Source organism: Lepidochelys kempii, chromosome 1 (genome assembly GCF_965140265.1).
Source record: "Lepidochelys kempii isolate rLepKem1 chromosome 1, rLepKem1.hap2, whole genome shotgun sequence".
NCBI classification, from domain to species: domain Eukaryota; kingdom Metazoa; phylum Chordata; order Testudines; family Cheloniidae; genus Lepidochelys; species Lepidochelys kempii.
Genome location: NC_133256.1, coordinates 230,598,354 through 230,612,792, shown reverse-complemented (window position 1 = coordinate 230,612,792; position 14,439 = coordinate 230,598,354). Strand labels below are relative to the sequence as shown.

The 14,439-nt window shown below is 44.0% G+C and overlaps 1 protein-coding gene across 12 annotated transcripts in view; it reads right to left on the bottom strand.

Moving 5' to 3' along the window:
• The window catches only part of LMNTD1 (lamin tail domain containing 1), a 295,913-nt gene that overhangs the window by 223,060 nt on the left and 58,414 nt on the right, over positions 1-14,439 (bottom strand). For 7 of the 12 annotated variants that reach the window (XR_012155635.1, XR_012155637.1, XR_012155636.1 and 4 more), the window contains exons 2-4: positions 13,827-14,004; positions 11,004-11,192; positions 3,307-3,400 (exon numbers count right to left, since the gene is read on the bottom strand). Coding sequence is in view for 9 of the 12 variants with exons in the window: in XM_073317668.1 (XP_073173769.1) it covers positions 3,307-3,400; positions 11,004-11,192; positions 13,827-13,966 (423 nt within the window). In the remaining 3 variants the exon portion in view is untranslated. Of the gene's footprint in view, positions 1-3,306; positions 3,401-11,003; positions 11,193-12,578; positions 13,439-13,826; positions 14,005-14,439 lie in introns of those variants that run through there. The other 5 variants (XM_073317694.1, XM_073317704.1, XM_073317740.1 and 2 more) reach the window with 5 other exon arrangements.

Here is a 14,439-nt window from a genome sequence, read left to right as displayed (position 1 = left end):
ATATTTGAGCTTGGGCTGTCATTCAGACTCTGAGACCCACCCCATAGTGTAAGTCTGAGTCAGCTGACCCACACTCTGAGATTCAGTGTTGGTAGAGGTTTGCCGTGTAGATGTACTCTGAGGCACCTCCCATCAAAATGCATTATATAGGAACCTAGGCACCTAACACAGGGTTTATAGATCCCATTGTTCCAGGGATTTTCTAGGTGCCTTTAAGTTCCTTTGTCACTCTCAGACTAAGGTCAGTCAGACAGTCTGTGGTGGAAGAGAGAAATTAACTCAGCTCTCCAGAGTCTTAGGCTGGCACCTTAACCACTGGGCAATGCTGCCTCTCTTTTGTCTGCGCTCAGAGGAATTCCAATCAAACATCTCTCCCAATTGTCATGGGGTTCTCACAACACATATTTTGCTGGCCTCAGAGTGTGACCACCAACTCTTGTTGGTGGCCGCTCTGACAATTTTTCCTAAAATACTTTATTTGTTTGTCCTAAAGTTAATTAATATGCCCATATACATGTCCAAATCCTTGTAATTTATTTATTTCTGTTTCTTTGTTTGTTTGTTTTTTTGCAGACTCAATAATAAAAATAATGTACAGTTGTCTCTATTCTTTACTGGACCTAAACAGAATAGAAACAAATAATGTGCTTTGCATGTTCTTGTCTTCTTTTGTAATTGTTTCTTTTGCTTTTTGGTTGCTTTTTTTTTTAATATAAAGACTTGCTAGTTACTAAATCTGCGTCTGTGAAAAGTGATATTTGAATGTTTTTTAACACCCCTTTTCACAGTAGCAGACTTGCTAGCTAGCTGGGAGGCTGCGAAAAGTGATATTAACAAATATACAAATATCACTTTTCACAACAGACTTATTCAGCCCTGGCAAGCCAGGTTAAAAATTGAGCCCTGGATGGGGAGGTAGGTAGGGAAGCAGTGGGAGCCAGCTGCAATGGGATGGGTGGGTGAGGGGCCAGGAGAGGCAGTGAGGTCCACAGGCGATGGGGTGTTAGTGAGCCTGGGGCCAGAGCCCAGGGACTGGACCTCTGCAGCCGTGTAGCTGAACCCCGGGGCCAGAGGACACAGCAGGGACAAGGAGCAATGGGGGTTGGTAAGCCTGGGGACGGCACCCGCTGCCGCATGACTGGGGCTCGGGCCCAGAGCCCATGGTCCTGCGTCCAGACTCTGAAACGCTGCAGCCACCACCTGCCACCCCAAGGCTGAAGCCAGAAGCCTGAGCTCCACTGCCCTCAGGAAGGTGGGGAACCCACAACAGCTGCCTGCTTCTCTAGTGTTTGTGGCTCCAAAGGGGGGCAGAGCCCCACCCCTGGGGAGGGGCCATTGCTTTACGCTCCCCTCGCATTCACCATCCAGGAGGCTGTGGCCACATGAAAAGCCCCTGGTGGCCGCATTTGAGAAGCACTGGTCTAGATCAGCAAGGTAGTTGCTGTGTTACATAAAGGACTTCTTACTGCTGCTCCTTGTCTGAGCAAAGGCGTATTTCCAACACATAACACACATGAATCAGTGTCTTATCTCCATGGGTGGGAAAGATGTTGGTTGCCCCCTTGATGCCTACAAGCCAGAGAGAGCTATGGGGCTTCCCTTTTATTGTTTAGTTAGTATAACAAACAAGCCGGAAAGAGAAAATTCATACTTCCGTTTCAAAAAATAAAAATAGCAAACCCAGACACCCGCAGCCAAGAGAGGCATACTAATGAATCAGCTAGGTATCTCTCACCAAATCAGTTCCCTGCCATTGCAGAGGCCCCAGGTTGCTTCTTGGTCCCTTCTGTTCTCTGCCTGTGGCACACAATAGTTTAGTCTTCTGAAAGCTGTACTACTATAGTCTAATCCATTTTACTGATCTTAATACAGGGGTAACTGGGTGGGGTTTAGTGGCTTGGGATACACAGGAGATCAGACTGGATAATCTGGTGGTCCCTTCTAGCCTTAAACTTTATGACTGCTTACCCCAATAAGATCCACATTTTTTGCTCAGAATGTGTGACATGAATTGCCTTTTGCAGCTGCTGGCATTTTATGGGCCTCACCTCTACCTCCTTTTGGCTTCAGCTAATCAGCTCCTATTGGCTAATCTATGCTTTGTTTAAAAAAAAACAAAAAACACACACACAACACTCCTAAAGGTATGTCTTCACTACCCTCCGGATCGGCGGGCAGCGATTGATCCAGCGGGGAATCGATTTATCGCATCTACTCTAGATGTGATAAATCAACCCCCCAAGCGCTCTCCCGTCAACTCCTGTACTCCAGCACCACGAGAGGCACAGACAGAGTCAACAGGGGAGCGGCAGCAGTCAACCTAACACAGTGAAGACACCACGGTAAGTCGATCTAAGTACGTCGACTTCAGCTACGTTATTCACGTAGCTGAAGTTCTGTAACTTAGATCGATCCCCCCCCCGCCCCCGTGTAGACCAGGGCTAAGAGATGTCACTTATCTTCTCCACTTCTCTACTGCCTGTCTCAGCTGACATTTCACAGTAACCATGCTGTGGTTTAAATCAGCATGCTGGAGTACAGGGAGGAAAGTCAATACATTACAATGGGGATTTCAATCCTCTGCTTCCTCACAGCAACTCACACTTCAGCACAACAGGAAGTGATTTGCCTACCTTCACACAGAGGATTTGATTCCCCTTTCACTTGGTGTAATCATGTAAGCCTGGCAGCAGGAGAGCAAAACACGACCACAATTAAATTCTCCAGTCACTTAAACCAGTAGCAGCATTTTATGCCCACCTTTGCTCTCCTAGAAATGACCACATAAGGTGTGAGGTAGTGAAGAATCAGGGCCAGGAAAACTGAGACAGAGCCAGGAATATGATCCGGGTTTCTGACTCTAACCAAAGACCATCCTTCCTGGCCAAAGCAAGAAGATGAAAAGAAAATATATACATAGAGATGATATGGACATCAGCGTAGTTAAGCTACTGTGATACACAAGGAAGAAGGCACTACAGAGCACAAACACTACTTGCTAGGGCTTTCAGTAATGCAGAGATCCAGCTGACTCACATGGCAGGGTTGGTGGGAAAATCCTGAAGCTGGCTCTATATGCAAACAAGCTTTTGGGCAGTGGTGAACTTCCATCATCTTTGGAATTATGGAGACCTGGCCCTATAAACATTCACAGACACCAGCTTCCCAAGCGTGCTCGAGTAAAGAGTAGCCCATGTTAATCCATTGCTGGAGGAAGGACAATTCTGTAGGCACTTTAGCAGTCTGATTAGGAGATGCTGAATAGGCTTCTAAAGCACCATTTAGGAGCAGGGTTATTAGCCTCACCTGTAAACAATTTTCTTTTTGATGCTCTAGCTGGTGTTTGAGTTGCAGTATCTGGTCCTGTAATTTCAGTCGCTGGGAAAATTCCTCTTCATACCTAAAGTAGTCCAGGATAAAGAGAAAGATCTGTTGCTGTTGTTCTTTCACAAGGTATCAGTCCAAATCAAAGTGGTTATGAAACACGAACTATTAGCACATCCACTGGGGAGACTGCGGTGGGGGATGATCCACAGGAGGATGAAGAGCCAGACACATTCCTCTGCCTCCCCTGTTCAGAGGTTACAGACAGCTGGCGTGATCTGTGGGGCTGACTATGGCTTGCACAGCCTTAACTGGGTCCTGTTACAAAGGCCACATGGGACATTGCTAGGGGACGCAATCACCAAGACAAGTTTGCACCCTAGCCCTGCTCCCTCTGGCCTGCCTCCACCGAGACCACCACCTGCCCTGGGGGAAGCAAAAGACTATTCTGGAGAGGCATGAAGACAGCACTGCACCTGACATGCAGGCCCTTTGTGTCGAAGTTATTCACTGAGGGTAGAGATTATGCCCGTCCTACTTGCCTTTTTGCCAGCCTGGCTAATACAAAGGAGCCCTAGTGCAACTACCGTGGTATCCTGGCTCTGTTGAAATCAACAGGATCCTTTTCACTGTCTTTCGTGGGGTCAGGGCTTTTCCCAGTGCGTCTGGCCTGAAGTGCCTGGACTATACAAGGATCTCACAGCTTTTAGTGATGAATTTGCTTTGGAAAAGAGTAGTAGTTTTACGATAAATGGAGATGTATAAATAGCATAAATGTTAGAAAAACGCTGCTTATTGAAAAAGGGACAATTACTTTGCAATTTGGCTGAAGCATCTTCAATATGCAGAGAGAGAGAGAGAGAGAGAGAGCAACCAGAAGTTGCAAGTAAGTCTTTGGGATCCCATCTTTGTTTTATAATAAGCATGTGAAAAGTGCTTGCTTTGGTAATGGAGTAGTCAGGGCATTCTTAAATTACTGGCTTATTCTCCCTGAATAGTTTTAAATATTCTCCTGATTCATGTTTTCCCTTTCTCTCTGCTGTCAGCAATGGTGGGGTTTGTTTATTTATTTATTTATTGAGGCAAACAGCCCTCGTGTAGACAAGGCTTTCTACTTCCCGGCCAAGCACTAGTTAATGAGACTACTTTTATTTGCAGAATTGGGAGCCCATGTTAGGAACCAATTTAGACTGAATCATGCTGAAAGGATAAGTTTAGACCAGTGGTTTTCAAACTTTTTTTCTGGGGATCCAGTTGAAGAAAATTGTTGATGCCCACGACCCAACGGAGCTGGGGATGAGGGGTTCAGGATGTGGGAGGCAGCTCTGGGCTGGGGCAGGGGGTTGGGGTGCAGGAGGGGGGCAGGGCTCTGGGCTAGGGGTGCAGGCTCTGGGCTGGGGCCAGGGATGAGGGGTTTGGAGTGCATGAGGGGTTCTGGGTTTGGGGGGGCTCAGGACTGGGGCAGGGGGTTGGGGTGCAGGAAAGGATCATGGCTCTGGGCAGGGGGTGCAGGCTCTGGAGTGGGGCTGAGGACGAGGGCGTTGGGGTGCAGGAAAGCGTTCCAGGTTTGGGGGGGTTCAGGGCTGGTGCAGGGAATTGGGGCACGGGGTTGGGGCATGGACTTACTGCTCCCAGTCAGCGGCACAGCCGGGGTACACCGTGGATTGCACTGCCTCCCAGAAGCGGCCAGCAGCAGGTCCGGCTCCTAGGAGGAGGCTCACGCCAGCAGGCACTGCCCCCCCCGCCCCCCGCAGTTCCCATTGGCCAGTTCATGGGGCTTGGGGTGGGGGTAGCACACAGAACCCCGTGGCCCACCTGCCTAGAAGCCAGGCCTGCCGCTGGCCACTTCCAGGGCACAGCGTGGTGTTGGAAAAAGTAGGCACTAGTCTGCCTTAACTGGGTAGCACTGCTGATGGGACTTTTAACGTCCAGGTCGGTGGTGCTGACCACAGCAAGGCGACCTGGTACTGGGTCACGACCCATGGTTTGAAAAACATTGGTCTAGAACCCATGTATGAGTCTAGAACCCAGAGTTGAAGAGCCTGGGAGAGCCCCAGGGAGCACTGTGGAGATCACACACCAAAGGAAGTACTGCCCAAAGGGTCCAGAGTGACAGCAGCCTGTGGCCTTCTGATTGGCCAATCACAATATTTAACCCTGGAGGGTAACCAAGGAAGTTGTCTGGGAATCACAAAGACTTCTGGCCTGCTGTGAGTCCAGACCTCATCTTGTTTTCTAATCTTGTCTCTGTCCCCATCCTGACTCTGGCCTCCTGATTCCAGCCTGGTAGCTGTCTCTGATCTCCAGTCTCTGGCCATACCCTGACTCTGACCTGTGTTGATTGATGCTGGCTCTAGCAATTACCCAATCCCTGCTCACTGACTACCACTTTGTGGCCATCCTTGACTTGTAGACACCAGCCCAGCTATGACCACCAGACCACACCTGCTACACCTGGTTCCTTACATATATCTAAACCCAGTTTAAGTATAGTTCCTTAGTTCAGATGGAACCCAGTGGGATCAGGTCCTCAGTCATTAGACTCTAGCTCTGCTTTTTGTATATAATGTGAGGGAGTCAAAATGTATCCAGGAACAAGTTACATATTATGACTAGAAATAACTAATAAAATCTTCTGTTAGTTTTTTAACATTTCTTGTAGTTATATCCATAAAACTATTGTTACAGGCTCGGTTAAGTTATATTTATGCACCAAATTAAGCTGTCGAAACAAATCCAGCCTGTGTGTAAATTGTACGTCTACTGACTTCCTTGAATTTGGCCCAAGATGTTTCATGACTTAATTGGAAGGTTTGTCTTAATAAAGACTGTGGAAGGCTGTGTCATATATGTGATATTTAACACAGAGAAAGAGGATGATTGCTTAAGATAGTTCAGGAAGTGATTTAGATGCACATGGCATTTTACTGACAAATAAAATTAGCAATTAGAGTTGGTTGAAAATTTTCTGTTGAAACTTTGTGGGGCTTTAACTAAATGTAAGTTATCACGAAAAAGGTCTGTTTTCCTCAAAATATTTTGATTTCTATGTTGGATAACTGAAAACTTTTGACAAAAATTATTCTTCTTTCCTGCCCCCAGTTTTTTGGCTGAATTGTTTTCAGTTTTCAGCAGTTTTTGGTCACAACTGAAACATTTTAACTTTTCAGGATTTCTGTTTTTCAACAATAATAAAAACTGACATCTTCTGTAGGACGACATTTTTTTTTCTGATCTGTTCTTTTGGCAGGTCCCATCCTTCAGGAGTTCAGTCAGCCTGGACTGAAGCTAAACAAGGAAAAGTGAGTTTTCTGTCTACCCTAAATCAAGGTTTTTGGGGTGGACAAAAAACAAAGTCCTAACCCTGACAAAGTAAAAGCAATTCAAGAACTGAATGCATCAACGTATGTACCAGAACTGATACGTGGCCTAGGTTAGTAAATTATCTCAGACAATACCAACAAGACCTTTCTACAGCAACAAAAACAACTAAATGAACTATTAAAGTCCAACACATCATGACCATGGGTGCTAAATCAAGAAATTGACTTCAAAAAAGGTAAAAGAAATTATCTGAAGAGCTGCAGTTCTCAAATACTGTGATATGAACAAGTCCACAAGGATGAGTACAGATGCAAGCAGCTATGGCCTAGGTGGTATATTATGGCAACAACGTGGATCTGAGTGGAAGTTGAATTTTGCTCTGAACACTCACAGAAGCAGAAAAATGTACACAGTGAGTGAAAAGGAGTGCCTGGCAAGCCTACTGGCATGTGAGAACTTTTACATATATCTGTATGGGCTGGATTCTTTTGCACTGATAAGAGACCATAAACCTCTTGTAACCCTCTTCACTGAAAAAGACCTTGGTCAAGCCACGCTGAGATGCCAACATCTTTTGATCAGGTTAATGCAATTTAACCCAGTTGCTCATTATGTTCCTGGGAAAAATCTGGTAGCAGCAGATGCTCTACCATGGAGTCAGTATCTCACTCAACTACCTGCGAGCTCAAAGATGATGTAAAGGTGTATGTTGATGCTACAAATGCATACAGACCAGTGTCAGAAAAGAAACTACACCCGTTACAAAAAGCAACGTCAACAGACACACAGCTTCAAGGAGTTCTAAGTTACATTAGGGCCGGCTGGTTACGTGGTTGTTGCGAAGTATTTTTCCAGGTTAGGGAGGACCATGATGGGCTTTTAGCTTTTTAAAAAAAATCTATGTTTAAAATAAATGTTCAAGAAAACCGAAAGTTAAATCAGAGAATTTAAAATTTATTTTTAAAATGACAATGGAGAGCCTCCACGTTAAGGCTGTCGTTGCTCCAACTCAGACCTCGGCAAGAGTCTCATCCCATGTGTTTTATTAACTAGGCAGAAAGGGCTAAATGACAACCTTAGGGCTAAATCCTGCAGGTTTTACTCAAGCCAAGCTCCCATTGACTCCACTGGGAATCCTGCATGACAGAGGACTTCAAGGTTTATCCTTGAAGCATGGATTTCCATGCTACCAACACTATAATTCAGAATGTAGTCGCCATTATTGATGGTGGACCATTTCTACATACCATTATTTATCATTTTTATATTATATTATTTATGTATTATTATGGTAGTACTTAGAGGCCCCATTGTGCTAGGTGCTGTACAAGCACATAGTAAGAGACAGTCCCTGCTCCAGAATGTTTACAGTCTAAATGGATAGAAAAGACCAGTGGTTCTCAACCCGTGGCCTGCGGGGCCTCTTATGGCCCAATCAGCACAGAGCTGTGGCCCATGTGACATTCTCAGAGCCATATAGGTAGTACTGGATGCAGCCCACAATGGTAAATACATTGAGAGCCACTGGAGCAGACAAAGGGTGGGAGGGGAAGCAGGTGAAGTTATTTGCCTAAGGTTACATGTAGTGGCAGAGCTAAGAATAGAACTGAAGCTGCCTGACTTACAGACCCGTGCCCCATCCAAAGAACACACTGTCTTCCACAGGACCAAAAAACAAGGTGAATCTCTTTTTCTACATTTAATTAGACATAGGGGATAGCAAACTGTTCAACTTCTCAATCCTACATTTATCAAGATTTTGCGTCCAGCCTGCGGAAAAGCTCCCACTCGGTGCTTTTTTTTCATATTTTCAGGTGCTAAACTGGCCAGTTTTTATCTTGTAAGATAGCCTTGGTTCTTTGAAGTGATAACATCTGTGATCAAAATCTTGTACAGATAACCATGTTGTGTTTTTGCAATTACATTCTGTTTGCTTGTTGTTAACAACCCATGCAATTTCTAGTTTCCCATAACAAATGTAAGGATAATTATCACGTAATCTGCTGGGTACAAATTTAATTAATCCATGAAAAATAGTAATAAGTATCAATTAAATACCAAGTACTGTAGGTTTGTCTTAGGTACCCATGTGATAGGATAAATGGACATGCAATTATGATAGCTATATTTCTTTGATAGTGGCTATCAGAGCCTTTATAGCCTGGATGTTGTTTATTTTGGGACCTCAACTCATAATGGGCTTCCAACATGCAGGACAATTTCAAATTTAACATGGGAATGAGGGGCGTATTACTATCTAAGAGTGAAATTAGCCTGTGTGGGACTAAGATGTGCGTACTGATGGCCCTGTGCACTGGGATAAATTGCACCCTAAAATGCATTGATCAGTGCTCTTCTTTTAGGTGCTTTTTAGCTCTTAGGTAGGGCGAAGATCAATGTGCTCTCCACTGACTTGCTGCTAGAAAAGCCCCAGCTTCCAAGTCTCTGGTCTGTCACCAGGCTTAACAGTGGGAAAGGGGGAGACCACAAATATTCACTGATTCTCTTCACTGGTGCTATGGCATGGGCTGTTGGAAAAGGGAAGATTATCTGGCCCTCAACAGCTCCTGATTGAGTGAGAGGGAGAGAGTTAATAGTGGAAAGGGGATGGGAAAAGAGAAAATGGTGAGAATTTTTTAGGGGGAAAGGACAAATTGCAAAGATGGGGGACCCCACTAAATAGTCACAGTGGAAGCCCCTAAATATCCTAATGCCAGCCACCCTGAAGCTGGCACACAATGTGAGTCTACTTATCTCCATGTACTTCCATTAATACAATGCAGGGCTGTAAGTAGCACTTTTCTGATTTACATCCATTCTTCCCTCTGTTGGAGCACTACAGTTTGATAGGGAAATATAAGGACACTTAAAACATACAATGAGGTCCGGTGCTTTCAATTAGGTATAGAGGCAAAAAGTCAAAGGATGTCAGGTCATGTGACTCTCTTACTGGGGAAAGGAGAGGATGTGAAAGCCCAGTGCTCCATGCCCGACCACACACGCAAAGCAATTCCTTGATCATTGCATCCACTGATCGTAGATGAATGGCTGCTGCTCATATTGAGAGGCACACAAGAAGCAGCCAGAACAGTCTATTGAACAGTTAATCACGGGAGCCGCAACAATTTTCCGAGCTCCTTTGACTGCTGCTATGTCACATTATTCTAAATTGCTTCTCATCAAAGTTTGCGGAGCAGAATACAGCCATTAAGTCTGGCAGCAAAGCAGCTCATCTGAATTTGTCACGCTCATGAGCTCTGCTCAGCTATTTTAAATAAACCTGGGTTACACTGCAGTTGACATTTGCTAGTTGAGGACAAGCACCACAGGGTGCTCAGTGTGTTTTGTACAGACAATAAAAGCTCTGAGAGCCAGGAAAACCCTTTGGGGGGTCAACTTGCCAAGCTCCTGAGTTTAACCATGGCTCAAATGAAGGAACAAGAGAAACTTCCAGGACATTTTCTGCCTTTTTAATCCATTTTTTATTGTGTTTTTTACTTTTTACATTGAAATTATTCTCAAAAGAGTTATGCTCTCTCTAAAGCAGTACATGCCTTACAAAAACAGTATGTTATCCAAAGCACCACTCCTGTAATAAGAGTGAGATTTGGCTCTCCTTATGAGCCAAATCCTGTCATGTGAGAAGTCTCATTGATATTGCATCACAGAACTCAGTAGTGCTACCAAATAAGATTTGCTCTGATGTATTTAGAATAGTGTGGATTACATCTAGGACTATGCTTGGCTGCTTTGTGCCTCCATGCCAGAAAGCCAGCTTAAATGGCTACAAGAGAAGTACACTTGCATACAGGGAAATCTCTGGGTAATATAAGGCCAGTGAATCAGCATCACTTCATGCATCCGATGAAGTGAGCTGTAGCTCACAAAAGCTCATGCTCAAATAAATTGGTTAGTCTCTAAGGTGCCACAAGTCCTCCTTTTCTTTTAGTGAATCAGCAGTCCATCTTTTTTCTGTCAGTGTAGCAGCTATAACCACAAGAAAGTGGGTGTGGCCAGAGCATCACTGCACTCCAGCTATTCCCAACTGCAAAAACAACCTCTGAGGATAGTGCCAAAGTCTGCTCTAATTCATGCCAGAGACTATCAGCCCTGAGAGGGTCTTAGAATTCTAGGGCTGCTAAGCTGCAATACAGCCACCATTGCCCTCCTTCTCCTGAGATGTAGCAAAAACAGCTTGGATGCAGCTGAATGTCTGGGCTTGTACCTTTAAATATGCATTGCTCTTTGATACAAGACTAAGAGATATAGCTATTTGTGAATACAACAGAAATAGCCAGAGGTAAGAAAGGAGAAACGTGCAAATTTCTGCCCAAAACCTAAACTTAGTTTCTTACTTTCTTTGAGATATCAGGATGTTTTTATTTAGCTCCTCAAGCTCTTTCATGGCTAGATCCAGCTGTACTGAGGATAATGTCCTTTGGGTTTTCAGCTCTTGCAAATCTATTTCCTTTTGGGCCATGAGAAGTTTTAAATTCTTTAAGTCCTCGTCTTTCTTCAGGAGTATGGTATCCAGCTCCTCCTGTCTGAGCACACACAAAATATCAGTCAGATCCAAAAAATAAAGATTTATTCCGCTTCCATTTTTAGAAAAATGAAAATTAAACTGTAATAAATTGAACCAAAGAAACACAAAATAGGGCCAGATTCTGGCTGCTCCTACTCAGGTGCACAATGGGGGGCAGACAACACATGGAGCTTTCTCCCCCAACCCCAACTCCCAAAACCTTGCACATCTGTTCAGCACAAAAAGAATACCTCCAGCCACTGCCACTACTTAAATGGGTCTGCTTTCCAAAATGCAGACTTTTCAATACCATATTATTTATAGGCAAGGTTGGTAGCACTACCTATTATTAAGGTTGCCCAACACTTCCCATTATAAGAACCTGTTTTCACTTGCTTATAACTTTGCCAAACATTAACTGTTTGGACTCAAATTTTCCATGCTGGGTATTCTACCTTAGGTTGAATTTTTTTTTTCAGCCAAAATAGTTCAGCTATTTCTGAGAACAAGGCGAGGGGAAAATATACTTTGGAGCACGGACTTGAAATTTGGCAGGATTGGCCTTTATGTCAAGAATGTGCATTTTGCCTTCCTCAAGAAAATCTACTCAAATTATAAACTTTTGAAATTTGCAGTTCACACATATTCAGTAGAGACTTGTTAAAATTTTGCAGCTTCATTACTTGAAGGTTCTGCCCACACTAAGCATCCTAATGAACTCCCCTTCATTACACAGCCCTGGTTCATCCCCAGAGCAGGTACGCCCTGTGCAGAGAAAAAGGACAAAATGTGGAAAAAATAGTATGTGATCATGTAATTAAATGCATCATAATGCATATGCACAATGGAGCTGATTAAAGTTGCACAGGCAACCTTAATTCTGGCATTTCTTAACTTTTGGATTCTTGATTTTGAAACCTTATTATTAATACTGTTTTAACATGGCTTGTGTGCAATATTTTAAAATAAGTTGACAAAACTGCTGTTATTGTTGCTTAAATTGTTAACTCAGGATTCGGGGGAGGGGGGTTGTTCTTTTTGATACAGTACATAAAATCCATTAAGTTATTCTGGTATATCCACATGCGTGCAATCAGTCCGTGCTGTTTTCTTGACCCCAGTTTGGGCTCCTAAACTGTAGTCTCAGTGAGTGCTATTAAACAATACAGTACAGTAGAATCTTGTCATTTCTCATTCCGTTAATCTACAAGGCCAATAATTCTCATACAAGAAGTGTGGTCTTATCCTACTTCTCTGCAAAGATTTAATTGCATACACAAAGCAAAGCATGGAGGGCAAAGTTACTTTTGTGCAGTGGGCCAGCACAAGGCCTGTCTGTCACTTAAATCCCCATTAAACCCCTATTTTTACATAAATTAGATGCGATGGTGATGGTGTTACAGACCTGATTGAGTTCCCGTAGTGGACAGTCACCAGTCTGTTGTAATTGGTCCCAACCTCTGGATCCCATGTTTCCAAGCCAGTGGGTCTGGCCAGCATCTAGTCACAGTCTCTAGCTCTAAGGCGCAGACTCCCCGTCTGCCACCCTTACCTAAGATGTGGGACTCTAGGGTCCAACTGCCCTAGACCCTGAAGTCAGTGCTCTGACCTCCCAGTTGCTTTTGCATGCTTTCACCAGAGTTCCATCTCTGTGGGCAATTTAACCCCTCGGGGATCATGTGGCAGGTAAAGCAAGGAACACAGGCTTTGCACAAGGGCTTCTAAAACCATAGTAACATTGACTCTTAAAGCATACAAGAGTTCAGATCATTGGGCAAAACAACAAATGCCTTTACACACTCCCCACTGTGTCTATGCTCAGACCTTCTTCTGAGCCATTGGACCCACTCCGTGTTCAGGTGGGTAGGCCCCTCCTGCCTTCTACTGCTGGCAATGGTCAGACTCTGAAGAAGAGGGAGACTGGAACTGATCCTGCCTTTAAATAAGGTTTCTGCCCCCTTTGCCATGTGACCAAATGGTCGGCTTCAGACCTTTGTCAGGTGTCTTGCCAGGAAGTTCCAGACTCCCCTACAGTCCAAACTGGGTTTCCTTCAGCCTGATCAGTCTCTGTAGCAAACCATTGTCCTAGGGTGGATCCTTGTGATTAGGAAGAAAATCATTGTTGATCACTCTTGTGTTAGTCTATTCAAAGAGGTGTCAAGCATTACAATAAGCTACTTTGGGTTGTCCTTGACATCTCTAGATACTGTTGCCAACTGTTGTGATTTTAGCACATCTTGCATGTTTTTCTTAAAGCCCCAGCTCCTGGAATAAAGACATTTCATAAGAATCTCAGTTGTATTTGGGAAAAACAGAAAACCAAAGAAGAAAAAAAAATAGTACATTTCTAGTCCTCACAGAGCTGAGAAAAGCTTGGAAATGTGAAGCTAGTGCACCCTAAAGCCTCAGAAACCACTATGTGAAGAATGCAACATTTATTATTTGTTTTTAAATTTCACTGTTTCTGGAGGCTTGATTCATGGTTTTTGATTCTTGAATGCCTGAGGTTGGCAAAATTGGATATCACAAGTTCCTTAGGGCAGGGAATTTCTTTTATTGAACTGTAAAATGCCACACCCACCTTATTGCTCTCTTTAAATAAGAAAACCAACTTTCCATCAGAACTCTGTATTCAGTGCAGAAGCAAACAAACCTGCTTTGGGATCTGGTTTCCATTTGAGGATTCTTGTATCTGATGATTTCAGTTCTCATCTCGCCACAATTGCTCACTTCTAGTTGTTCCTGAGGTGCAGGCATCTCCTTCTTTACATATATGGCAGAAATGGCAGCCATCCCATCTTTAAATGGTGAGCCCCAGATGACAGATCAATCTACATGGTAAAAGATGGAAGAAATGGCCACTTGTAACTGTTTTGCCAGCTCAAAAACTGGTCATGCTGTAATCAACCTCCTTCCCAAGGTTTCCTATTTCAGACCTGACCCTGCAATAACAAAGCTCCCATTGACTTCAGTAGTGTAGGATAAGGCTTGCCTTCCTTCTGCCCCACATTAAAATCCTACAATTTTGTTTTGCCTTTGTCACTTAGGCCCACATTTGTAAAACCATGTACACAACTTTACAAAACTGGAACTTATTCACTTGTGTATTGAATTTGTAAAATGAAAAACCCATCTCTCAGACTCAAGATGATGGACTCTGGACTGCTCTGAAACACCCATACAACCCCATTCACTGAGAATGCAGTAGGATCCAGGAAGCAACCCTGCTATTGCTCTTTTATGGCTTGTGGGAAGGGTTATTTCTC